This window comes from Myiozetetes cayanensis, unplaced genomic scaffold, assembly GCF_022539395.1.
Source record: "Myiozetetes cayanensis isolate MyiCay16 unplaced genomic scaffold, myiCay2020 scf41, whole genome shotgun sequence".
NCBI lineage: Eukaryota > Metazoa > Chordata > Aves > Passeriformes > Tyrannidae > Myiozetetes > Myiozetetes cayanensis.
In genome coordinates, this window is record NW_026087643.1 from 1,049,319 (window position 1) to 1,074,987 (window position 25,669).

At 49.7% G+C, this 25,669-nt stretch overlaps 5 protein-coding genes and 1 pseudogene across 5 annotated transcripts; all 6 read right to left on the bottom strand.

The window, feature by feature from the left end:
• Positions 1-3,327: 3,327 nt before the first annotated feature.
• LOC126647918 (feather beta keratin-like) lies at positions 3,328-3,690 on the bottom strand. The gene has a single exon (XM_050330512.1). The coding sequence runs from the start codon at positions 3,676-3,678 to the stop codon at positions 3,328-3,330; it is 351 nt and encodes a 116-aa protein (XP_050186469.1). The 5' UTR covers positions 3,679-3,690.
• A 5,358-nt stretch (positions 3,691-9,048) lies between these two features.
• Positions 9,049-9,372, bottom strand: LOC126647940 (feather keratin B-4-like). The gene has a single exon (XM_050330556.1). The coding sequence runs from the start codon at positions 9,370-9,372 to the stop codon at positions 9,049-9,051; it is 324 nt and encodes a 107-aa protein (XP_050186513.1).
• A 4,263-nt stretch (positions 9,373-13,635) lies between these two features.
• On the bottom strand, positions 13,636-13,989 carry LOC126647820 (feather beta keratin-like). Its single transcript, XM_050330350.1, has one exon. The coding sequence runs from the start codon at positions 13,984-13,986 to the stop codon at positions 13,636-13,638; it is 351 nt and encodes a 116-aa protein (XP_050186307.1). The 5' UTR covers positions 13,987-13,989.
• Positions 13,990-17,667: 3,678 nt separating this feature from the next.
• On the bottom strand, positions 17,668-18,740 carry LOC126647818 (feather beta keratin-like; annotated as a pseudogene).
• Positions 18,741-21,460: 2,720 nt separating this feature from the next.
• On the bottom strand, positions 21,461-22,247 carry LOC126647817 (feather beta keratin). The gene is made up of 2 exons (XM_050330349.1): positions 22,115-22,247; positions 21,461-21,792 (listed from the first exon to the last, which is right to left on the bottom strand). The coding sequence occupies exons 1-2, from the start codon at positions 22,245-22,247 to the stop codon at positions 21,461-21,463; spliced, it is 465 nt and encodes a 154-aa protein (XP_050186306.1).
• Positions 22,248-24,879: 2,632 nt separating this feature from the next.
• On the bottom strand, positions 24,880-25,669 carry LOC126647816 (feather beta keratin-like). Its single transcript, XM_050330347.1, is given in 2 exon segments — positions 24,880-25,211; positions 25,540-25,669. Coding segments are annotated over 2 exon segments (462 nt in total).

Here is a 25,669-nt window from a genome sequence, read left to right on the forward strand (position 1 = left end):
CAGAGGGGATGGAGCAGCTCTGATCCATCAGAAAGGCTGGGAGAGATGGGATTGTTCAGCCTGGGGTGACCTGATTGGGGCCTTCCAGGACCTGAAGGGGCTACAAGGAATGTGGGGAGAGACTCTGGAGAAGAGATGGAGTGACAGGACAAGGGAGTGGGTTCAGACTGACAGAGAGGAGGTTTAGGTGGGATATTAGGGATAAATTGTTCCCTGTGAGGGTGGGGAGGCCCTGGCACAGGTTGCCCAGAGAAGCTGTGACTGCCCCTGTATCCCTGGAAGTGTCCAAGGCCAGGTTGGAGCAACCTGGCAGGGGGTGGAATGAGATGATTTTTAAGGTCCCTTCCCACCCAAACCATTCCAGGGTTCTCTGACATTCCTTTATAACAATAACAACCTCTTGATATAAGAGAAGCTTGTGGCTTTGAAAAGCAACTCATCAAAAGGTACAGAGCTGATAAAAGGAGTCATAAGTCCACTTTCTGAAGGTGGTTATGTGTCCAACTAGTCTGGCTGGCCCAATCCTCTCATCCCAGGAGCTGAAAGCTTTGGGATGTTGCTCATTGGAATATTACAGAGGTCAGTGATCCTGAATCTCACGGTCACTTATCAGGGTTGGAATTGCACACTCAGGACTTCCATTAAAGCTCCTGCTGCGACAGCAGGTGGTGCTCCTAAAGTGTGTCTGACTAAAGTGCCAAGGAGCAGACAAAATTCCTAAGCAAATAGGATTTTGACTCACGGCCATTTGGGAAGGTGGAGTCAGCAGAAGGGAGTCAGGAATATTCAGTGGATGCAAAGCAGGAGATGAAAGAGGCCTTGAATCCGTGGATTGTGGATTCCATCCACAGCCACGAGGAGTCCAGGCAATCAACACAAACAGTAAACAACCCAATTTCACTCCTGGGAGCCCAGATGCAAATCAAAGCAACAATTCAGGTAGGGGCTGGTTAGTAAATGTGCAGGGCTGCCTCAGATCCTCCAGGCAGCCTGAGAGAGCTCTAAAAAGCTCTTCTGAGCCTTCTGCCTCTTTCCCATCCCTGTGCACAAAGCAGACACTGCATTTCTGCCTGCAGAATCTGGTGGTTTGCAATTAGACTGTATTTTTTATAATATATTTATTTATACTGTTATGATTATATTTTGCAGTTATATCCCTCTGCAGAATTTGAGGGGAGGGAACACATTTGCACTGACAAGGAGCAGAAAATATTTCAGAGTCCTGCAAAAAAACCCTCTTCTATTATTTTTTTTTTCCTATGGGACCAACATTTTCCAGCTCTGTGAAAGAAATTCTTCCCTGTAAGGGTGGGGAGACCCTGGCAGAGGTTGCCCTGAGAAGATGTGGCTGCCCCATAACACACAAAAACAATGTGGGAGGCAGCCCCTGAGCTCGTCTTGCCTAGAAAACTTCCTGTGTAACGTGATAATCCAGCTCAAATTCTGCAGTAGTGAATAAAAAGCACTTTCTGGTTGACTACAAAACCAAACAGGGAAACCTTTTGCTTTGGGACTGTGCTTTACTGGTTGCTACACCAAATTTTGACCTAAAAAAGGCAGTCTGGGACAGGAGTGAAGGGGGGAAATGGTGCTTGAGGATTGTCTTTGCTTGTAATTTTGAAGTGAGCTGCAAATCAGACCCCTGTGATACAATTTCTGAATGAAACATTCCCAACTTTGGGAGGGATCTGCATTCACAGGGGTTACACTCCAGCAAGAGGTTTGGTTCAGTTGGTGAGAAGAGAATTGCAAGAGGAGAAAAATGCACTTGGTCATGAGAAATATCCACCTGAATATATTAAAGACACTTTCACTGCAGTGCCTCAATCATAACTCTTTGCAGCCATTGACGTCTTTGGGGCTCATCATCTTTGATTAAGCAAAAACTTCAGCTGAGGTGGCAAAAATTATATTACACATTTAATTCAGACCGACCTCGTGCTGTGTTAGAACATCAAACTGCCAACTTTCCCTTTGCTTCTGTTGTTTATTAAGAAAACCTACTCCTTAAAATTATTAATTCTTTCATGGTCTTCCTGCACATCCTTTAATTTCGTTCCACTAATGACTGCAGTCAATGCACCTTCATCAACAGCTTTCCCTGGCTTTAATTACAGCTCAACATCAGTCTGGACAGACACAGACAAAGACTCCAAGCAAGACATTTTACAGAGACCAGGCTGGGAGTTGTTTGGGCTGACAGGAGGGTGAGTCACCCAGAGCCTTCAGGCAAAGCTTTTCCAAACCTTCTTCCTTCAGGGAGCAAAGCTCCCAGTCTCCAAACCTTTATTCCAGCACAATCCAGCTGGAACAAAGCAATGCCTGATAAAGCTCAGCTTTACCAGACACAACAAATAGGAGACAGGTTATAAAGGCACATTAAGAAAGGGTTAGAGCTTCAAAATCTTCTGAATTTTGTCCTTTAATCTCTTTCTCCCAGATGTGCTTCCCAGGCCAGGAAATTCCCAAGGCCAATTCCCTTGTGAGGACATGACACATCCCTCTTCTCTTCCCCTCCCAGACTTACCAGGGTGGTCTGAGCTCAGCTGCCAAAAGGTGCTGGCACCCACCAAAAAGCTCAGGCTGAACTCAAGGGGGTTACCCAGCTCTCCCACCACCCTTTCCCTGACCAAACCCAGATGAGCTCCCTCCTTTTAGAGGGATCTTCCCAAGCATCTTATCTTCATAAATCACCTGTTTGTGTCTCAACCCTTTGCAGGTGAAGGCCATCTATTTCTGACCTTTGGTCAGTGGTCTCAGGCTTGATTTCAAATGTACAGACAAAAGAAAAATCGTTTTCCACAACTGAAATCTGATTCTTTGTCTTTTGGAGATGGGCGTGAAGGGCTGGAGAAGAAAGAAGGACAGACAGACTCGGAGTAGGATGCAACACAAATTTAATGAGGCTGAGGAATGGAATATAAAGGTAAGGAGCACATTTCTGTGGTCCAGTAAGGACAGAACCCACTCATCCCTCTCACAACAACACACTCAGCAACCTGAAATCTTCCTTCTTCACTGGTTGAGTGAACTGCACTAAATCAGCCATGCAGGGCAATTTCTAACAATACAAATACAAACACAAAAGCAGGACAAGACAGACATTTGATCAGATAACATCAGGTAAAGCCCAACAAAAAGCCAAGCAGAGGCCTGGATTTGAGGAGAGGCGAAGCTCCCGCAGCTCCCTTGGCCTCCAGGTGAAGTCGTGGGTGTCCAACAGCACGTCCGCAAACCGCGGCCGTGAGCTCAGTCCGGTGTCAGGCGGTGCTTCAGAATTCCTGGTGATTTCTTCCCGCTTTTTTTTTCCCTCTCTCACAGAAAACGTTAACAGGGCCCGTAGAAGCCGCCGCGGAAGGCGCCGTAGCGACGGTAGGGCCGGTTGTAGCCACCTCCCAGCCCCGGGTAGCCAAAGCTCCCCAATCCCAGGGAGCTGCCCGAGTTGATGGGGACCCCCCCGGCGCTCAGGGCGCTGCCCACAGCGGCCGAGGCCGAGGAGCCCACGGTGGTGTTCTGGGGGAAGGAGCTCAGGATGGGCCCGGGCAGCGTCACCACCACGGGCGAGGGCTGGATGACCACGGTGGAGTCCTGGCACTGCCTCACGCAGGGCTCGTTGCAGCTGTTGGCCAGCGGGGTGGGCCCGCAGGAGGTGGGGGCACACAGGTCGTAGCAGGACATGGCTGTGGGGTGGGAGGGAGGGAACCTGAAAAACAGGGGAGGGGGGTGGTCAGAGGTGAGTTGTGCTGCTCCTGCACTGGCTCAGAGGGATCACAACAGGGGCTTCCCAGAGATCCCTCCAGGAGCTGTTGAGAAGGAAACCAAATTCTAGATGGGCACCAGAATATAAGAAAGATATTAAGCCCTTACAGAGAGTCCAAAAAGAGGGCAATGAGGATGGGGAAGGGTCTTGATTTGAAGCCTGGTGAGGGCACTGGGTGTGTTCAGCTGAAGAAGAGGAGACTGAGGGGAGACCTCCCTGCAGTTCCAACTGCCTGGGCAGGGACAGAGGAGGGGCAGGACTGAGCTCTGCTCTGGGTGAGCAGGGACAGCACCCAGGGAATGGCTGGAGCTGTGTCAGGGCAGGCTCAGGTTGGATCTCAGGGAAAGGTTCTTTCCCCAGAGGGTGGCTGGCACTGAACAGGCTCCCCGGGGCAGTGGGCACAGCCCCAAGGCTGCCAGAGCTCCAGGAGGGTTTGGATGATCCTCTGGGGCACAGGGTGGGACTCTTGGAGATGGGTCTTTGCAAGGCCAGGAGTTGAACTCGATGGTCCTTGTGGGTCCCTTCCAACTCAGTACATTCTGTGATTCTGTTCTGCTGATCTTCTGTCCCTGCCTGAACCTTCCACGCTTGGTCCTTGTGGAACTTGGTCACACAGCTCTGAACACACCCAAGAACTCACTAGAGATATTTCATGGGCAGCTGCAGGACCTGGAAACTTGTTTGGATCCCAAAGCTGAAAAACAGCCCTAAATGGTGAATGTGGCTCGTTGGCATATTAATGATTATTATAACTCCCCACCACCATATGAAATATGAAAACTCACTTTTTTATCAAAACCCCTTCCTCCCCCAGAGAAAAAAAGCGCTGAATTTGCCACAAAATGAGCGAGGAAAAGCTGCAGAACCATCAAGGCAATAGTTCAGTGTATAAAGAGAGAATAAATGGCTTCAGACTTACCTTATTCACAGCAAAGAAGGCAAGAGAAATGTCTGGCAGAGCCTGAAGTTGCTTCAGGTTTTTATACTGAGCCTTAAGTTGCCCAACAACTTGGGCCACTCTTTGTGTATGGAGTTATTTATGAGCCACTACTGATGACATGTTTTTTTTGCCTCAGTATTTGTGTTTATTACTCCTTCACTTCCTTATCTTGTGGCATGTATATCTGACCACAGGATTGTTTCATCTTGAAATATTCTGGGCCAGCTTAGTTCCTGGGAACAGCAGAATGCTTAATTCAGAAGGGTTTGTTCTGCCTTCATAACCCTTTCTGGGTCTGCTTGGGGTCATTAAAGGAGATTAAGCATCATTTGCATAATGCAGTCCCTGGCACCCAAAGCCTGGTGGAAAACATGAATTGCTGCTTTTGGAAGTCAATCCATGAGTTTTGGGGGGGGATTCAAGCAGCTTTTCACAGGATCCCTGAGGTTGGAAAAGAGCTCCAAGGTCACCAAGGCCCCCTGTGCCCCTTGTCCCCCAGCCCAGAGCACTCAGTGTCCTTCCTTGGGCACCTCCAGGGGTGGGGACTCCAAACCTCCCTGGGCAGCCCCTGCCAAGACCTGACCACCCTTTCCAGCAACAAAAATTCCTCCTTTTAAGGAAAGGAAAAAGGGAGACTGAATTTTACAGATAAATTGCCAAGAGCACACACGATTTTCACCCAACTACAGCCCCCAAAAAAGCTCTCCTGGGTCTCTAATCCTGGGCCTGATCTCTTTGGAGAAAAAAAAAAATCCACAAATCTACGTTCATTCTCATCTCAGAGCTCAAAATACCAGCAGCTGTGTTTAGGTTGAATAAATAGGTTGCTTTGCTTGGTGAGATTTGCTGTCAAGGAGGAGTTTTGCAGCAGATGAAGCTTTGCCAAACCCAGCTGTGCAGGCAGAAGTTCCATCCAAGAATCTTTCCTTTCCTAGAGAGTCTCTCCAGCCCTGGAGGTGTCCAAGGAACGACTGGACATGGCACTGAGTGCTCTGGGCCGGGGGACAAGGTGGGGATGGGGACCAGGGTGGATTTGATGACCTTGGAGGGCTTTTCCAACCTAAATAATCCTTATTTTATTGCAACATCCATTTCCCCAGCGGTGCCTGGCACTGATGACTTCAAGACCAATGGACCCAGCTGGAGAATTGCCAAAAGCCCGTAAAGTGTCAGTAATTTCCTCACTTGGAGTTGATTTTTCCATGGCTTTCCAGCAGCACAAAGAAATGAAATGGAGCCTCTTCTCCAAGGGGGAGAAATGGCAGAGGGGTAAAATCCACGAGCAATTCCAGACATGGAGATTAGTCCTGAGGATTTGCCCTCCTTGCAGCTACCGAGACATGTAAATCAGCCCGAAATTGGGGCTGTCTTTGCAAAGATCCCCTGGGAACAGAAACTTGTTTGGCTTGGTCAGGAGTTCCTGAGAACTTCAAGGTTTATCAGAGGCTTTATTAAAGAGGCAGAATGCAAAGAAGGGCAGGATGTGCAAATTTAAGATACGTCACCTACATCTGAATTCTCGTATCACTTGTTTACTAACATGTTATTAAGATTGGGGAGTGCAGGGCAGTAGTTGGGCTGTAGAATTCATGTCATTGTTCCTGGCTGCAGGAATTACAGCTGTTCTGTTTGGTTTGAAATTCAGTGCAAAAAGCTCAAGGTTTGTGTTTTAAACCATCTCCTGTTTCAAGGAGATTCACAAAGAAATTTCCCTGGCTGGTTTGAGCTTCACCAGCCCTGTCCATTCCTCAGTTCTTCTCCATATTTTAAAGGATTAGCAGCCTTTTTCAGAAATAATTTCCACCCTAGCAGCTATCTGAGGAATTAATTTGCATAACAGCATCCACAGTGTATTGTCATCAATTTTTTTTTTGATTCTTCCTTCACCCAAGCTTTGCTTGGAAAACACAAAACACCTTTAAAATCTGGCTGTGAGTTTAAATAAAAAACAAAACCCAGAAATGACATTTTCAGGGATTCCTTCAGCCTCCCTTGAAAAATGGCTACAATAAACATTGTCCTGACTCCAGCCACTTTATTGTACAGTCAGAATGACTTTAATGGCCTGATCTTTGAGATGAATTAAAGTGAGCAAATTAGAAGTTCACAGACTTTTATAATCAAGGACAGGCCTGTATATTCAGATTATAATTAAGGCTTCTTGCATAATGTGAGAACATCCTCCTGAGACACCTGAGAGTGACTGAACTTCTGAAAAAAAAAAAAAGAAGGGATTCTTCATCAAAATTGAAACAAGAGTTTACTCACAGTAATCCCCTGGGGGAAGTCTCCAGGCACAAAAGTGACCCCAAAACCCACATATGGACAAAGTGGGAGCTTCCCTGGCAGGAGCGTCACCTGCAGTTCGTGCTGAATTGTAATTAATTAGCTCATTACAAAGAATTAGGTGCCTCAGAGGCTTTGAGCCTCTGGAAGTTCCTGGAAGCTCAAGCCCTCCCTTCTCTCAGCTCTCACAGACTCGGGGAGCTCTTGCTTTTCTTGGCTCTCTGTGCTCAGGGGTGGGACGGACAGGATTGTTCCCATTATTGGGGACATATTATTGGGATGGTTCCCCCAATTATTGGGATGGTTCCCCCAAGAATCCAGGACCCCTGGAGGAGAACTCTGCTGCTGCCCTCAAAGGCTCTGCAGTTTGGAATCCTGGAATCATGGAATGGATTGGGTTGGGAGGGACCTTAAAGGTCATCTCGTTCCACCCCCTGCCACGGGCAGGGACATCTCCCATCAGCACAGCTTGCTCCAAACCCTATCCAGCCTGGCCCTGGCTCTTCTGCTCTTGCTCCAACACTTCCATGTCCTTATGCTGGGGGCACCAGAACTGTCCAGGGCAGAGCAGGGGGTGAGAATCCCCTCCCTGGAGCTCCCCGTGCCTGGAACTGCCCCAACCCAGGCGTAGGACTCTGCACTTCCCTTTGCTGAACTTCACCATCTCCAGATCCCTCTGGGTGGCAAATTGTCTAAACCAGCAGGTGTCCCTGGAGCTGAAGGTGGTTTGATTGGGCCAGGCTGGCTCTCTCTGCCTGGCACTGCTGATTTATTGCGCTCACTGCTGGTTACTGGCTGGAAGTTGTCTCTCAGCCCGTGAACATTGTCCCTGTGATCTGAGAGGGGTTTTGGTGTAGGCAGGGCCTGTGATTTGCTCTTCACCACTCCTGCTGCTCAAATAACTCCCCTGAAGGCAAAAGTGTTCCAGCACAGGTAGGTATGTCCTCCTCAAGGTACCTGAAAGGAGCTTGTTTCGTTGCTAATGTTATTCAAATACTGATATAAAGAACTTTAAAATCACTGAAGTTTGAGGTTTGGTTTGGCATCTTAGTTTACAATTTCCCTTTTTTTTTTTGGTCAAAAAATAAATGTAGCTCGCTAAATGGATGCACATCTGGAGTATTCCTGCAAAGAACCAGGTGTAGTGTGGTCATTGTGCTGGAATTCTGCTGGGAACAGTAGAAAACAACACCAAAAATTAATTTATGCTTGAGGGAAGAAGTGATTTAGTCACCAGAACCTCTGCAAAACAACACACCCAAAACGGGCGGGTTTTCTTTATTTCCCAAATGTGTTTGAGGGATTTTTTTTTTTTTTTTCAAATGCAGATTTTAATTATATTTCAAATTGGGAGAGTGCAATTAGTGCTGGGTGTGAGATCCACCTTGCTGGGAGAGCAATGTCTTGGTGCCACCAAGGCTGAGGAGTGTGTGACAATTAGGTTACCCCAGAGCTTCTCTTCTCTAGGCTGAACATCTGCCACCCCAGAGTGTCCAAAAGCACCTCTGTCCACCCCCTTTCCAAGTACAAACCAGAAGAACTGTAAGAAATTCTGCAAATAAAAAAAATGAGCTTTTTTTGCTGAAAGGTTGCAAAGTTTTCCAAATCAACAGCAGGAGACTCGGGTGGTGATGCAACATAACTTTAATGAGAGCCAAAAAAAAAAAAAAAGCAGAATAGAAAGGTACAAAGTGTAAGTTTACATTTCTAGGCTTGAAGGCAAGAGCTAACATGGCTTTTCATCCCGGGTTTGTTTTCTCACTGAGACAAAGCAAGCCCCATTTACAGCAGTCAAAAAAAAAAAACAAACCATAAAATGTTTCATCAGAAATACAAAGGATTGAAGAATAAGACAAAGCAAAAATAAAGGCCTGATTTGAGGAGATGCAAAGCCCCCCGACCATTCCACTCAGGTGGGGTCGTGGGCGCTCAGTGCCGCGTCCTGCAAACCACGACCGCGGCTCCCAACGTTCCCGTGACTCCCAACATTCCCGTGACTCCCAACATTCCCGTGACTCCCAACATTCCCGCGACTCCAACAACCCTGCTGCTCCCTCCTGCTTTAGCAGGGATCACCCAAGCCGCTCCTGTAGGTGTTGTAGCGCCGGTAGGGCCGGTTGTACCCCAGGCCCCCCAGCCCCGAGTTGATGGGAACCCCCTCCTCGCTCAGGGTGCTGCCCACGGCGGCCGAGGCCGAGGAGCCCACGGCGGTGTTCTGGGGGAAGGAGCTCAGGATGGGCCCAGGCAGGGTCACCACCACGGGAGGAGGTTGGATCACGTAGGTGGAGTCCTGGCACTGCCTCACGCAGGGCTCGTTGCAGCTGTTGGCCAGCGGGGTGGGCCCGCAGGAGGTGGTGGTGGGGCAGCACAGGTCGTAGGAGGACATGTTTCCAGGGCAGAGGCAGGGCTGAAATGCAGGGGAGAAAGTTAAAACCGTTTACAACCCGTAGTAAGTTCACAGAAGCCGCCTAAGAGGGTAAGAGATGTATGGGGTACCTACAGAGGTGGTGGGGGAGGTCACCGCCCGTCACGCCAAAACCCACGGGTGGAAGTGGCATTTTACACCTAATTTTTTTGACATCTGGGAGGTTTCTCTTCTCTTCTGGGAGGCTGCTCAGGGATTGGCCTCTGAACTGTAGTGCCAGTCATGGGAAGTTTGTCCAAGACCAAACAGTAAAGGGGTTCCCAATCCTTTGGACGGGTCCCTCTGCAGAAGCCAACCAGGTTCATGGCTATCCAACCCCTTAGGGGTCCTAAAAATCTCTAAAATGCAGCATAAATCTGCTTGTTTTGAGATAATATTGCCAGAATCCTCCAAGTCCTGTCTCATCACGCTCTGCTCCACAAGTAAATAAAGCCTTTCTTTTTGGTACAAATAAACCTTTCTAAATTTCCCTTGGAGGTAAAAAAAAAAAAACAAACAACAAACCAGCAATATTTGTAAAGAACCAAGAACAACCAACAACAACAATAAAGAAAAACCAAAATAAAATAAAATAAAAGCAGTCATCAAAGTGGCAGTTTAGCATTTAAAAAGGCACTGGGGAGGTTCAGACTTACCTGTTCACCTGGGAGAATAAGGCAAGAGAAGAGGATGGAAGAGGCTTCTGTTCTATAGGCTTTTATACCATGGTCCGGCTGCCTGCAGACCAGAGATACTTATTATGCATGAGATTCCTTAATGAACCATGTTTTGCATGCAAAACCCACCAAAACTGATCGACTCTTGTTGTTGTTTGTTCCAAAATCTCTCTTGCTACTGCCCTTGTTTTCTCCCCTCCCCTTGTGACATCGCCGTGCCTTTCATCTTCATCACCGTGCACCCACTTAATTGCTTGGGAAGGCTGTGGTGACTCGTGTGATTTAGGGCAGTAATTATGGTGCCTCCTGAGGCCAGTGGACATTTTAGGCTTCGTTTTAGTCATTAGGACACTGCTTAAGGGGAGTGTGTGTGTGATGTTTAGTCCTTATTCAAGACTTCACTGCTGGAGGTGAATAATCAGCTCGGAGGTGGCGGCCTGGGCTCAGCCCGCAAACGAGGGCTCAGCCTTACCACAAGACGAGATGCAGAGCAGATATTCCCCAGTTTTGCACTTCCCACGCAAACACACAGCTGAGAAGGGCAGCACATTTCCATGAGTATTGCAAAGCCGGAAGAAAATTAAAACCAGGGAGAATTGCTGAGCAAGGAGAGTAAAATGCATTCTCACTCGGGCTGAGCCCAGTTTTACGAACCCAACCCATCCAAACACTTATAAACCTGCAATTCTTTACCCCCAAACATGCATTTTAATATCATTTCCATGCCAAAGTCACCGTCCTTCCCACCTGCAATCCCAGGAAGCCACCAGGATGTGCAGCAATTATCGCGACAAATTAAACACGAACGTGGGCATTGAAGGCGGACTTCAAATATTGGGGTTTAGAGGCTCTGTCTGAGCCAAACGGCAGCGTCAGGAGAAATTACACCCAGCAGTTCTTCATTCCATTTCTCAGGACATGGTTTGCTGCTGGTCACAGCAGTGACCAGCCCTGGCTGGAATCCAACCTGCCGGAATTACCTGCGGAGATGGAAAATATGCAAAACCCGGGGATCGGGATAGGAATTAACTCCAAGTGCAGAGTGGCTTTAAACAGAGAACAAAGCACTTCAAAGTTCACAACACCTTCTAACCAAGGGCTCAAATATGCAAAGTTTTGGGGCTCCCTGATGCTGGAGGTACGTGACGAGATCTCGGTGCTCCCATCACCGGGATAATAACTTAATTCCCAAGTATGTGGGTCAAGATCACTCAAAGGACTTCACAAACTAATTCAAGGTAAACACTTTGAAAATCTTGAATTATTTTTTAAAAATGTTTTTATAATTTATCTGAAGAAATTAGGCCAAATATTGATTTTCTATAAAACCCTTTAAATCTTCATATTTTCTCTGCAAGAAAATCCTCCTCTCCCTTTTTTTTTTTGGAAAAGTTTTTTCTGTAAAAAAAAGAGTCTTTTCATCTCTCTCCTCAAAATCTCTACTATCTAGACAGATATCTTTTTAGATATTTTAAAAAATTAATTCCTTGTGGTAGGTGAAATCGCTTACCCCAAGAATTCAACTCCCTTTCATCTGAGATAACCAAGGAATGCTTCCTTTTCCTCATTCTTCCCTCTGGGCACAGAAACAGTTTGTCTGGGTGGGTAGATAATATTAAAAAAAAAAAAAAAAAATTGGAGGCACCAAATTGCCACAAGAGCTGACAAATTAACTCCTTTAATTGAAATTTGTGTCATCACGTTGACCTGGGAGTCTGGCGTGTGATGGGACAAGGCATTCAAACCATCCTCAGGTCCTGGAGATGAAAGAAGCTTTGAGGAAGGTTTTTCATCTGGTGCCAGGGGGAGACTGGTACATAAACCATGAGCAGTTTAACTGCTGGCAATGATTTAACTACTGGGGACAACTGAAGCTGCTGCAACGTAATTTATACAATTTACGATCATTTATATTTTTAATAATTATTTAATCATTTACATAAGTTATTAGAATGCCCCAAATCTTCCCAACGTGAGAATCTCTCCAATTTTTTTTCCCCCAACTGACTCTTTGAGCAGCTTCAGTGGTTGTTGCACATCTCATTTATGTCTCAGGTCCTTAATTTTAGCAGAACCAATTTACTCACAGGGATTTACTGTTTGCAGGAGCTCGTAGTGACAGGACAACAGGGAATGGCTTGAAATGGCAGAGAGGAGGTTTAGGTGGATAATGGGGAAAAAAATTTACTGTGAGGGGAGTGAGGCCATGGAAAAGGTTTCCCAGAGAAGCTTTGGCTGCCCCATCCCTGGGAGCGTCCAAGGCTGGGTTGGAGCAACCTGGGCTAGTTGAAGGGGATGGGATGAGATGATCCTTAAGCTCCCTCCCAACCCAAACCATTCCATGAGTCTGTGAAATGTTTCTGTGCCCTCTGCAGCTCCAGGTCAGTTATTCAGAGTTATGAATCACACCAGGAGTGCTTCAAACAAGTATCATTCTGTGCCGGGTTGGATCCCCTGCCATGCAGGTGGGTCACGAAGGGCTTCCAGCCTTGAGAACAGTTTCTTGGCAGAGATGCCAAAAGCCAAGGTTTCTGATGAGTCAGAGTGGAATCAATCTGCATTTTGCAGCTGCAAAATTAAACCTGTTCTGGATCTCGGGCTCTAAATGTGCTCTTCTCTAATTAGTGACCCTGGTGTTCCTTGTATGGTGTCATTGCCTGGTAGGGATTATGGAATCACAGGATGGTTGGGTTGGAAGATCTTAAAGCTCATCCATTTCCACCCCCTGCCACAGGCAGGGACACCTCCCAATAGCCCAGGTTGCTCCAAACCCTGTCCAACCTGGCCTTGGACACTTCCAGGGATCCAGGGGCAGTAACAGCTTCTCTGCGCAACCTGTGCCAGGGCCTCCCCACCCTCACAGGGAGGAATTCCTCCCCAGTATCCAACTTAAATCTCCCCTCTGTCAGTCTGAACCCATTCCCCTTGTCCCTACACCCCAGTTCCTGATGAACATCCCTCTCCAGCTCCCCTGCAGCCCCTTCAGACCCTGGAAGGTGCTCTGAGGTCTCTTCACCACCTTCTCCTCTCCAGCCCCCCAGATTTCTCAGCCTAGTGATGATCCACTCGGTGATAAACTTCACCCAGGAAAAGTTTCAGAAGAAAATAAGAGGGGATGGGGAAAAAAAACACCAGAAGACTGGAGATACCACAACAGCAACACTTTATTAAGACCAACTAGTGGATTAAAAATACTGCAAAGCATCAGGGGCCAACATGGGAAGAAGGGCGCAGCTCGTGGGTTGCATCCCAGAGGCAGAGCTCTCCTCTCAGTGCAGAATTGCACCTCGACCATCAAGTCCCCCCCTCCTCTCGAAATTTAAACATTTACACCGAATTACACTGAGAAGCAGCAGAGCTACAGACTGGACTAGAAATGCAGAGTAAAACGGGAGCGGTGGCCTCGTTTTTGGGAATGATGGATTCCCACAGCTCCCTTCGCTTCAGGAGGGGAGGAGGTGGTGGGTGCCTGAAGTTACATCTGGAAGCTGTGGCCGTGAGCTCAGTCCTTCTTTGGGTGGGAACTCAGCAATCCCTGGTGATTTCTTTCCCCCTCTCACAGAAAACGTTAACAGGGCCCGTAGAAGCCGCCGCGGAAGGCGCCGTAGCGACGGTAGGGCCGGTTGTAGCCACCGCCCAGCCCCGGGTAGCCAAAGCTCCCCAATCCCAGGGAGCTGCCCGAGTTGATGGGGACCCCCTCGGCACAAAGGGCGCTTCCCACGGCGGCCGAGGCCGAGGAGCCCACGGTGGTGTTCTGGGGGAAGGAGCTCAGGATGGGCCCGGGCAGCGTCACCACCACGGGCGAGGGCTGGATGACCACGGTGGAGTCCTGGCACTGCCTCACGCAGGGCTCGTTGCAGCTGTTGGCCAGCGGGGTGGGCCCGCAGGAGGTGGACGAGCAGCGCTCGTAGCAGGCCATGGTTTGGGGAATCTGAAAGACAGGGGGGCACAGAGGGGGTTTGTTGCACTCTCATCGGCTCAGAGCAGTGATCAGAACAGCAGCCTCTCCAGGGATCCCTCCAGGAACCAAACCCTTCAACCTGTTGGAGGAAGGCAGAGGCCGAGACATCCTCCCAGCTCTGGGTGATGCAGTGGGAGGAAGTGTCAGCGGGACAGAAGCGAAAGCACCCGTGTGGTGACTTTAATTTTAGCAGTTTGTCTCTTTGGAGAGAGGCTGCTGGGATGCAGCTCCAGGAATTCAGAGCGTGGCAGGAGCAATAATTAGGAGAAACACCTGCCCACGAATGTAATTATGGCCATAGTTCAACAGGTAGCTGGAAAAATGAAATTAAATGAGGAATTATTTCCCAAGGCTCTGACTTTGCCTACAAAGAGGTACAAATTTCAAGGTAATTGAGCATCCTTGAAGGGGAGGTCTTTTGAAAGCTTTCCCAGGCACTTTTCTTGCAGGTGTTGTACCTATGAAAGAACCAGGAATTCCCTGGATGCTCCCTGTGCCTGGTTCCACCACACCAATAAAATCAAAGCCCACTGATTCCTCCACCCATCCCAGTCTGCTCTGCCTCGTTTTCGCTCTTCTTTCCCTTTTATCTTCACATTATGATGCCTTTTCTCTACATTTCAGGAGATGTCATTGCTGTCTATAACATAACTTCAACATCTGGCAACCCAGCTGACATTTCAAGCATTGCAGAGGATGGATAATACCCTTGAAGATGATTAAATTCTACTTGAAATACAACTGGATATTCTGTTTCCAAAGAATAGTTGGAGTTAAAAGGGATTTTTAAGGATCAGATAGCTCCAGCCCCTTGCACAGTTATTCTCCCCATTAAGTTTGTTAATCTTTATTATTAGCAGTAGTTTCTAAGTCCCTCAACATGTCTGAAATCCCATATTTGAATAAATGTATATCAGCAATTCCAAGGATCTCTATAGTCGAGCCAGGGCTCCAGAAAATTCTGCAATTCTAACAGCAAACTTTTTTTAACAGCAAAACTCTTCCCCCAACAAATCCAACAAGAGGCAGAAAAACTGTGCAGAAAAAAACACCCCGAGACTGTTAACAGGCAAGAACCCAGCAAATAGAGAAAAAGAAAAGGAGATTTGAACTAACCTTGTTCACAAAAGAGGAAAGAGGGGAGAGAAGTGGCAGGAAGGAGCTGAGTGGAGTTGGTTTTTATACCAAATCTCAGATGGCCTGGGGACCACAGACACCCTTTGTACATGAAATTAGTTCCCAACGAGTACGTCCCGCATGCAAAAAGCTTCCAAGTGATTAAATGCCTTTTCCTCAGTGCTTATTACTTTGTTTTCCTTGCCTTATCTCCTGCCAGACATTTGCAGTCACACAGGTTTCTCTCATCTCGGGGAATTAGGGGCTGAATTTATTCCAGTGCCACCTTTCAGTCACAACAAAGTTTCTACTCCGAGCCTGTGTTTCGCTTTAGTCATAAAGGAAAACACTAAGAATGTGTTTAATACATAATTCATCGTTCCAAGGTGTTCTTTTATTAAGAACAGGAGTCTAAATCCTTAATAAATTCCTGTCTCCGCCAGTGTTTACAAAGCTCTGCCTCCAGCCAGGGGTAAGAACAATCCAGACTCAATCCTGTGTTTTGGGAAGGCCCTGCTAAAACAGCACATCCACACCTGAAATCCCCCAGAATCCAGTGAGAAACAAGCAGAGCTTGGTGTGGGATTTGGGGACAAAATACAACTATATCACATATAAACCCGATTTATCAGTTCTTTTTCAAAGGGAACCTGTAAATCCCTTCTGTGCCATCCCAGCCCACGAATATGAATCGTGGGATTGTTTGGGATGGAAAGGACCTTAAAAATCATCTCATTCCACCCCCTGCCATGGGCAGGGACACATTCCACTAGACCAGGTTGCTCCAACCTGGCCTTGGACACTCCCAGGGATGGAGCAGCCACAGCTTCTCTGGGCAATCTGTGCCAGGAACACCCCACCCTCACAGGGAGGAATTCCTTCCCAATATCCATCCAAACCTCCTCTCTGTCAATCTGAACCCACCCCTACCTTGTCCTGTCCCTCCATCCCTTCTCCAAAGTCTCTCCCCACATTCCTTGTAGCCCCTTCAGGCTTGGAAACCTCCTCAGAGTGGGTGTTTTTTTTTTTTAGGGTGTGAATGTGTCAGCTGATAACTGGTTTTAAGTGGGTCAGACTGGGAATAGCACAGAGAGTTTCAGTCAAGGTCTTAATGGGATCTTAGATCCCAAGGCAGCCACCAGCTAAAAAATTGCTGAGGAGCTGAAAAAAACCCACCCATATTTATTAGATGTGCTTGCAGTCATTTCATGCTGACACTAATATAGAGTCAGTGTAAAAGTACCAGAAATTAAAACTACCCATAAATTGTGAAGATGAAAGAATTTTTAATGGGTAGATCTTCTGCTTCTCATGCAATGACAGGCTAAAGCCAGACTGGAAAACGAAACAAGGCAATTTCTTTATCAAGAAAAGGTTCCATTTGCAAAAAAATATATATGTGGGAACTAATTAATGCACAAAAAAAGGCCTCAATAGTCTCATAAATTCAGAGTTATTGCACCATTTCTCCAGTCTGAACATCCAAAGGGGACATGGATTTCAAATTAATCTTCACTTCCTTCAGGAACTGTGCCTCTAATAACTTCAGGCCTTACAGATGATGGACAGGACCCTTAAAGACATAAAATGTCACTTGAAATATAAAGAAGCGCCAGCATTTAATAAAGTTTTCATCATCCTGCACAAACCCTCCACAAAGCACTGGTGGCTGAAGGTGGTTCCAGGGCAGGGCTTTCCCTTTTAAATTTTAAAACCTCGAGGATAAATTCAGGGGTTTGTTCTCCCCCACCACCCCCTTGCAGGGAAATTTCCTGCTCCTGAAATTCACTCTTTATTTTATTTCCCCCTATTCTGAGAGTTCTTGTAGGGATTATGTTGCAAATAATATTTATATTCCCTTTGTGCCCCGAAAGAGGAGATATCAAAGCTCATAATAAATGGCCAATCATAGAAAGAGTCTTATTACTCTGGCAAGGTTTCAATACTTGCCAATTTTCAAGCCTTGAGTCAGAACCACACAAAGTGTGTCATGGTTACATTTCCAGGGTCTGGTAGGGTTGAATATACCCAAAACCAGAGTCAAATATTGCTGCTGAAAATATTCTCATTCACTTGCAAATTGTCAGAGTTTCAAAGATGCCAAATAAGGGACAAGATCAAAAATGTCCCAAGCTGAAATATCACAATTTTACACACACAGGGGTGGGAAAAAATGTTGGAAAAAAGAAAACTAGCAGGAGAAATATATATGTGAACCTGTTTGGTGCTTCTCAAGAGTGTAAAACCAATTAAATTATTATTTTGAGCTGGATTGTGGTGATTATTGGATTCCCATTTTCCACTCTGCGTAGATTTTCATATAATGACACATTCCACCCCAAAGGGAGGAAAGGGGAGAAGAAAACCACACTGAAACTCGAATTCAGATGCAACATCAGTTTAATGAAAAAAAGTCAAGTAGTTTTCAGCAAAACAATAGGAATATATATATATATTTTTAAAGGGAAAAGAAGCCACTTAAACCATTTCAGCTGAGAGACAGCAAGCAAGACTCCACTTTTCCTTAATTCCTGAACAAAACCCCATCCAACTGACCATGTAGAAGCACAGCGTTTACACCAGGTCAGCGTGAAATTCCAACTCCCAGACACAAGGAAAAGTCATCAAAAGCAGGATTTTTCAAGAACAAGACAAGCTTGGCCACGTGTCCAGAAAGCCCCTTCCTCCCCTCCCTGGGCTGGAGGAGGGTGTTGAAGGTTCTCAGCCCTTCTGGAAGCGCTGACCAGCAGCTTCATCTGATGCTTTGGGCTCCCTGGGCGAGGCACTCGCTGGATCGGCTTTAGCAGGGCAGGCACCTCCTGCCATAGTAGCGCCCACCAAAGCCACCAAGGCCACCAAGGCTACCCAGGCCGTAGCCCCCGGAGTTGATGGGCACTCCCTCCTCGCTCAGGATGCTGCCCACGGCGGCGGAGGTGGTGGAGCCCACGGCGGTGTTCTGGGGAAGGAGCTCAGGATGGGCCCGGGCAGGGTCACCACCACGGGCGAGGGCTGGATGACCACCCGGGAGTCCTGGCACTGCCTCACGCAGGGCTCGTTGCAGCTGTTGGCCAGCGGGGTGGGCCCACAGGGACGGCACAGGTCGTAGCAGGACATGGCTGTGGGTGGCAGACCTGGCAGAGAGAGAGAGAGAGGGAGGGTAGGGATGGCACGGGCAGAGCGTGAGATCTCAGCAGGAGAAACACAGACTGGGAAGAAGGGACAGCCTGAGCGGGGAGGAAGGGATGTTCAACAACACCAGTCCCAAGAGTTCTCCCTGCAGTGAGGACCCAACACCTTCTCCCACCTCCCCCCAGCAAAGAACAAGGACAAAGAAGTGATGAGAGCAGGATCAAGGAACAAGGCTCTCAGCGACCACTACAGAGAAGCAAAGCTTCTCTCAAGGCCCCAAGAGAAAGAGGAGAACAAGGGAAAAAGAAGAGTGAGGTGAAGGCTCTCTGCTGCTCACCTGGTTCACCGAGGAGGAGAAGGCAGGAGAAGTGGATGAGGAGCCTTCACTTGGACGGGCTTTTATACAGCCCCGCACAGCCCCGGGCCCAGAAGCGCCTTTGCACATGGAATGTGTTTACCAAGCTCATCTTGCATGCAAAACATCCCAATTAGAGAAATGGGGACACTGCAACGCTGCCTTTTCATTTCCTTGGCCGGCCCATGCCCAGTCAGCCTCCCAGGCTCCTTTCAAGTGACACTATTAGAGGCCAAAATGTTTCCCGGGGGCAGTGACACGTCAGCACAGGCGGATGATGCAGCAGGTGCTGAGTGTCCCATTTCACCAGGTGGTTCCAGGCCCTTTGCCCTCCAGGGCCCCACTTTAAACTCTTCCCTGACAAATTGGGTCAGGTTGCTCATACCCCTGAGGCTTCAGCCTGGACATCCAGCTGTGAGGGTTGACCCCAGCCCTCACTCGCTCTCATGTTCTGCTCCCTCACTCGGATTTAGGCATCGCCTTTCTAAGCAGGGCTCCTCTGCTCTTGGGCTTTGAGACCTAGCTTTGATCTCAGCACAACTTTGCTGCTTCGTTTGCCTTTTTTCCTCCTCTCCTTCATCCCAATCTGCCCCAAGCAGACAATTATCAGTGGTTAAGGATGAAGGTTCCTCTCCCAGCACTTTTGGCTGAAGGCACCTCCTTGACTTGGAGCCATCCCTGTGACCAAGGCACATCCTGCCCAGTGGATCCATGTCCTTCTTTCTGCCCAGGGTTGTGCCACAGCTTCTGCTTTGGCACACCCTGACCAGTGGCACAGGGTCAAAGCCTTGGCAGGAATTCCACAGGACACCCAGCCCTGCTCAGCGACACAGGGAGGTGGTGGAGTCCCTGTCCCTGAAGGTGTTCAAGGAACAACTGGACATGGCACTCAGTGCTCTGGTCTGGTTGAGATGATGTTGGTAGGTCAAAGGATCAACTTGGATCAAAGGATCAACCTCCTCATATGGAGGTCTTTTCCAGCCTCAGTGATTCTGGGATTCTGGAGTCTTTGCAAGGACAGATGGAGGAGCAGGGAACAAAAGATGCCTCCTGCTATTCCTGAAGAACAACCAGAGCAGCAGCAGCACCAAAACACTGCCTATGTGGGAAGGAGGGACAGACACCTGAGCTGGTGGGATACCAGGCCCTCAGGATCCCCAGGTTGGATGACAGAAGGGCCAGGTTGTGAGGGACCAAAGGATCACTGCTGGTCACCTCTCCAGGTCCAGTCTGCACAGCAGCTGGGGGAGCATTTCTGGAGCATTTGCTGCCCATCTGCTCCAGGCTCACATCCCTTCAGGACACAGTGACACACAGGGAATGACTCCTCAACAATCAATGCTTGTGCCCACAGGACTCTTCTTGGGGGGTGGATAAAATGCTTCTCCTGCTCCCTTCCAAGCCTTGTGTTTGGTTCTCAGAACATGTCACTGAGTACTGTGTCCAGGGCTGGGCCCCTCATGGCAGGAGAGACATTGAGGGGCTGGAGAGTGTCCAGAGAAGGGAAGGGGCTGGAGCAGCAGGAGAAAGGGGCTGGAGAATCCCTAAGGGAGCTGAGGGGGCTCATCCTGGAGAAAAGGAGGCTCAGGGGGGACCTTCTGGCTCTCTGCAGCTCCCTGACAGGACAGGGGAGCCAGGGGTGTTGGGTCGGGCTCTGCTCCCAGGGAATGAGGGACAGGAGGAGAGGGAACGGCCTCCGGCTGTGCCAGGGGAGGGTCAGGTTGGGAATCAGCAGGAATTTGTTGCATGGAAAGGGTGGTGAGGCCTTGGCAGGGTCTGCCCAAGGAGGTGGGGGAGTCCCCAGCCCTGGAGGTGTCCAAGGAAGGACTGGCTGTGGCACTGAGTGCTCTGGGTTGGGGGACAAGGTAGGGATGGGGCACAAGGGGGAACTCAGTGACCTTGGAGGCCTTTTCCAACCTCAGTGATTCTGTGATTCCTTCAGTTGAGTGGCCCATCCTCTGTCAATCCCCAAAGTACCAAAATATAGCAGAGGACTCACATCTCCCTTTACACAGTTGCCCTGAAGGACCTGTCCCTTGAGCTCCTTGGGTTGGCCCTTGTGTTCCTGGGTTTGGATGTTGTGCTTGCATGGGGGAAAGGAAAACAACCAGTTGTAGGTGCAAACTTGCAATGACAGCTTCGGGCAGGTGGGTGTTGACCTGCACAGAAACACCTTCCAGCAGGTCAATGTTTTGCCTCATCAACTGGGAGCCGATGACCAACCTCCCTTCTGGCTCACATGTCCCCTGGGGCACCTCATGGTCACCCTTTGCGTGCTCACACAACACCACACCTCCTCCACTGTCCCATGCTCACTTCTGATGACCATGTCCTTGCTGAGGTTACTCAACTCAGCCAGCCATGCAAATGGTTCACCACCCACTTTCTTCCCCTCTGGGGCATCCCATTTCCCGGGGAGCAGCTGGGCTGCACATCCCAGGATCAAAGGAACTCGAGGAGACTCCAGATACAATGCAACATGAACTTTATTGAGTGTAAAGAGTGAAACAAAGCAGTGAACACTGGAAAGGACCCAGTCAGACAGCCCTGCCCAGCAGTGGGACACACAGTGCCTCCCACAGCCACGGGCAGAGCGCGACCAGCAGGACCCCGCTCCACTGGAGTCAGGGGGAACCCACGGCACAGCACAGCAGGAGACAACACGAGGGGCTCACGAGGAGCAGAAGAGAGCAGGACAAGCACAAAACATCAGCTGGCCACGTCTGCCTCCCTCCTCAGCAGGAGGAGGAAAGCCTTGTGGAAGCGCTGGCCAGCAGCTCCATCCTCAGTCCGGCTTTGGGCTCCCTGGGCGAGGCACTCGCTGGATCGGCTTTAGCAGGGCAGGCACCTCCTGCCATAGTAGCGCCCACCAAAGCCACCAAAGCCACCAAGGCTACCCAGGCCGTAGCCCCCGGAGTTGATGGGCACTCCCTCCTCGCTCAGGATGCTGCCCACGGCGGCGGAGGTGGTGGAGCCCACGGCGGTGTTCTGGGGGAAGGAGCTCAGGATGGGCCCGGGCAGGGTCACCACCACGGGCGAGGGCTGGATCACCACCCGGGAGTCCTGGCACTGCCTCACGCAGGGCTCGTTGCAGCTGTTGGCCAGCGGGGTGGGGCCACAGGGACGGCACAGATCGTAGCAGGACATGGCTGTGGGTGGCAGACCTGGCAGAGAGAGAGAGGGGGTAGGGATGGCACGGGCAGAGCGTGAGGCGCGGCCTGAGATCCTGCTCGGCCAAAGGAAACACAGACTGGGAGAAAGGACAGTCTGAATGGGGAGGAGGGAAGATTCAACAGCCCTGACCCCAAAGATTTCCCTGCAAGGAAAGCCCAACATCCCCTCAGTGAAGAACAAGGGCAGCACAGACAGTGGGAGTAAGACCAAAGTTCTAATGTAAAGCTGCACAGAGGCAAAGATTTGGTTGAGACCAGAAGAAAAAGAGAAGAAGGGAAAGGGAAGAGGGAGGCAAAGGCTCTTGCAGCTCACCTGGTTCACCGTGGAGGAGAAGGCAGGAGAAGTGGATGAAGGACCTGCAGCTGGATGGGCTTTTATAGAGCCCTGCACAGCCCCGGGCCCAGACGCATCTTTGCACACGGAATGTATTTACCAACAAGCTCATATTTTATGCAAAGCATCCCAATTAAGTAAACTGCTGGTTGTTTACCTCCCCTGCAACGCTGCCTTTTCATTTCCCTGCTCCTGACGTGCCCAGTCAGCCTTCCTGGCTCCTTTCAAGCGACGGCATTAGAGGCCAAAATCTGTTTAGGGTATTTTTCAGCAAGAAACAGGCTGGTGTTTCAGCAGGCTGGGTGGAGAGGTGCCACATTTCCAGGTGATGTCAGCACCTTCCCCTCCTGAGGCAGCCTTTTGGTCTTTGTAGTAATAAATGCAGGGTTTTTTTCATTATAAAGCCAGGATTAAAGGGCAGGCTTTGGCAGGGACTGGCCATAGGTGTTGCTCTCTGTGACTCCACTCGTTAGACATCATTTCTTCATCAGAGAGACTGTTTGGTTTTGAACTTTTATCTCATATTGCCTTTAAAGCCAATTATCCTGTCTCTTTTGCCTTTTTTTTTTTTTTTTTTTTTTTTGAGTTGCCTGGAGTTCTCCAATCAGCAGAACAAGAATGTTCCAGAAGGAATGATGCTGCTTTCCCGCCAGCAAGTATCAGTCAGCGTTATCTTGTGGAAACCACTCCCTAAGAAGAACATTTTCTGACTTCAAAACTCTTCCTTCTTCCATCCCCTATGGCCATACTCTCATTTTTAATTTGGCCCTACATCTGACCAGAGAGCTGTGGGGGGTTTGACCCTGGCTGGACACCAAATCCTCTCTGTCACTGCCCTCTGCAACTGCACAGAGCAGAGAAAATATAACAAAGGTTCATGGGTTGAGATAAGGACTGGGGGAGATCCCTCACCAAGCACTATCATGGCCAGAACAGGCTCCAAGTGGGGATATGAACTGAATTTATTACCAACAGAATCGCAGCAGGAGAATGAGAAGTAAAATAAATCTCGAAAACACCTTCCCCCACCCCTCCCTCCTTCCCAAGTTCTCCCCCCAGCTGTGCAGGGAGATGGGAATGTGTTATCCCAGAGGTGTCACCACCATTCCTGATGAGCTCAGCCTTAGCCAGTGGTGGGTCCATCCTGGATCTGGCTGGAATTGGCTCCATGGACAGGGGGGAACCTTCTGGCAGCTTCTCACAGAATGCCCCCACTACCAGAACCTGGCCACAAAAACCCAACAGAGCAGCACAGTTCCAAACACCCAGCAACACTCCTGAGAGCACACAAAACTCACACCAGGGGCTCCTGAGGGCACACAAAACTCACACCAGGGGCTCCTGAGGGCACACACAACTCACACCAGGGGCTCCTGAGGATTGGCAGTGCCAGCAAACCCAGCCCAGAGAGCATCAGGGCTCAGGATCTCCCTAGAGATGCACGTCCAGGGAAGGACTCCATGCTCTGCACTGCAGCTCCTGGGGCAGGACAAGAGCTGAGCATCCCCAGGAGGAGTGACAGCCCTGCCTGGGGCACCACCTGCACTTCTGTGGCACCCCAACTCAGTCCTCATTGCAAAGGGTGGCCAGGATTCCATCAGACAGGAAACTCTTTGATTCCAGAGCCCCAAATTCTTTATTAAGAAAGATGAAGGGAAGGTTTAGTTTGGCAGGAGATGTTTCTCCAGGCAAACACACACTTTCAGAAGAGAAACTTTGAAGGGTCACTTTGTTGTTTCAGGGAAGACAAGAAGGCAGCCATGTGGTGGATATCAATCCCATCACAGCCAAAGAAAAGCAGCTTTGACTCTGTCAGAGGAAGAATGTAGTGCTGGGGACCAACCATTCCCCGTGGAGAAACACAGCATAAAAGGGAGGAAAAGGGAAGAAAATTGAAAATCAGAACCCATACTGGCTTTTGCATAGTTGTACTGGGTGCCACATATCCCCTCTCCTGGTTTGTGACTCCCTCTGGTTGCAGGGTTTGGAGGAAGTGCTTGGAGGAGGAAAGGGAAAGGACCAGTTGTAGGTGGTAACACACAATGAGAGCCCTGGGCAGATGGGTGTTGACCTGCAGAGAAACATCTTCCAGCAGGTCAATGGCTTGACTCACCAACTGGGAGACAATGACCAACCTCCCTTCTGGCTCACATGTCCCCTGGGGCACCTCATGGTCACCTCAAACTGTTCCACACACCCTCCACCGCCCCATGGCTCCTCCAGTGACCACAGACCTTGAAGGTGCTCAGCTCATCCAGGTGTGACAAATGTCCATTAGTGGCCTTTAACCACCCACCCAGTTCCCCTCCAGGGCATCCCATTTCCCGGGAGCAGCTGGGCTGCACATCCCAGGATTGAAGGAACTCAAGGAGACTCCAAATACAATGCAACATGAACTTTATTGAGTGTAAAGAGTGAAATAAAGCAGTGAACACTGGAAAGGACCCAGTCAGACAGCCCTGCCCAGCAGTGGGACACACAGTGCCTCCCACAGCCACGGGCAGAGCGCGACCAGCAGGACCCCGCTCCACTGGAGTCAGGGGGAACCCACGGCACAGCACAGCAGGAGACAACACGAGGGGCTCACGAGGAGCAGAAGAGAGCAGGACAAGCACAAAACATCAGCTGGCCACGTCTGCCTCCCTCCTCAGCAGGAGGAGGAAAGCCTTGTGGAAGCGCTGGCCAGCAGCTCCATCCTCAGTCCGGCTTTGGGCTTCTTGGTCGAGGCACTCGCTGGATCGGCTTTAGCAGGGCAGGCACCTCCTGCCACAGTAGCGCCCACCAAAGCCACCAAAGCCACCAAGGCTACCCAGGCCGTAGCCCCCGGAGTTGATGGGGACACCGGACTCGCTCAGGATGCTGCCCACGGCGGCGGAGGTGGTGGAGCCCACGGCGGTGTTCTGGGGGAAGGAGCTCAGGATGGGCCCGGGCAGGGTCACCACCACGGGAGATGGTTCAATGATCACCCGGGAGTCCTGGCACTGCCTCACGCAGGGCTCGTTGCAGCTGTTGGCCAGCGGGGTGGGGCCACAGGGACGGCACAGGTCGTAGCAGGACATGGCTGTGGGTGGCAGACCTGGCAGAGAGAGAGAGGGCAGGGACGGCACGGGCAGAGCGTGAGGCAAGGTCTGAGATGATGCTCAGCAGGAGAAAGAGCAGAGACTGAGAAGAAGGGACAGGCTTCGGGAGGAGGAAAGGGTTAGGAACCCCATCCCCACAGTTTAGCCACAAAGAGAACCCAGCACCTTCTCCCACCTCCTCCCACCGAACAGAGAGCCCGGGAGCAGGATCGAGTGGCAAAGCTCTCAGCAAAGGCTGCCCAGTGGCAAGGCCAGAGCTGAGGCCAGAAGAGAAGGAGCAAGAGCAGAGAGACAAGAAGAAGGCAAAGGCTCTTTGCTGCTCACCTGGTTCACCGAGGAGGAGAAGGCAGGAGAAGTGGATGAGGAGCCTTCACTTGGACGGGCTTTTATACAGCCCCGCACAGCCCCGGGCCCAGAAGCGCCTTTGCACATGGAATGTGTTTACCAAGCTCAT

Coding starts and splice junctions, on each gene's coding strand:
- LOC126647820 (XM_050330350.1), bottom strand. CDS start 13,986: ATGGCCTGCTACGAGCGCTGCTCGTCCACCTCCTGCGGGCCCACCCCG.
- LOC126647817 (XM_050330349.1), bottom strand. CDS start 22,247: ATGAGCTTGTTGGTAAATACATTCCGTGTGCAAAGATGCGTCTGGGCC. Junction 21,793..22,114: donor TCTCCTCCACGGTGAACCAG/GTGAGCTGCAAG, acceptor TCTCTCTGCCAG/GTCTGCCACCCACAGCCATG.
- LOC126647940 (XM_050330556.1), bottom strand. CDS start 9,372: ATGTCCTCCTACGACCTGTGCTGCCCCACCACCACCTCCTGCGGGCCC.
- LOC126647918 (XM_050330512.1), bottom strand. CDS start 3,678: ATGTCCTGCTACGACCTGTGTGCCCCCACCTCCTGCGGGCCCACCCCG.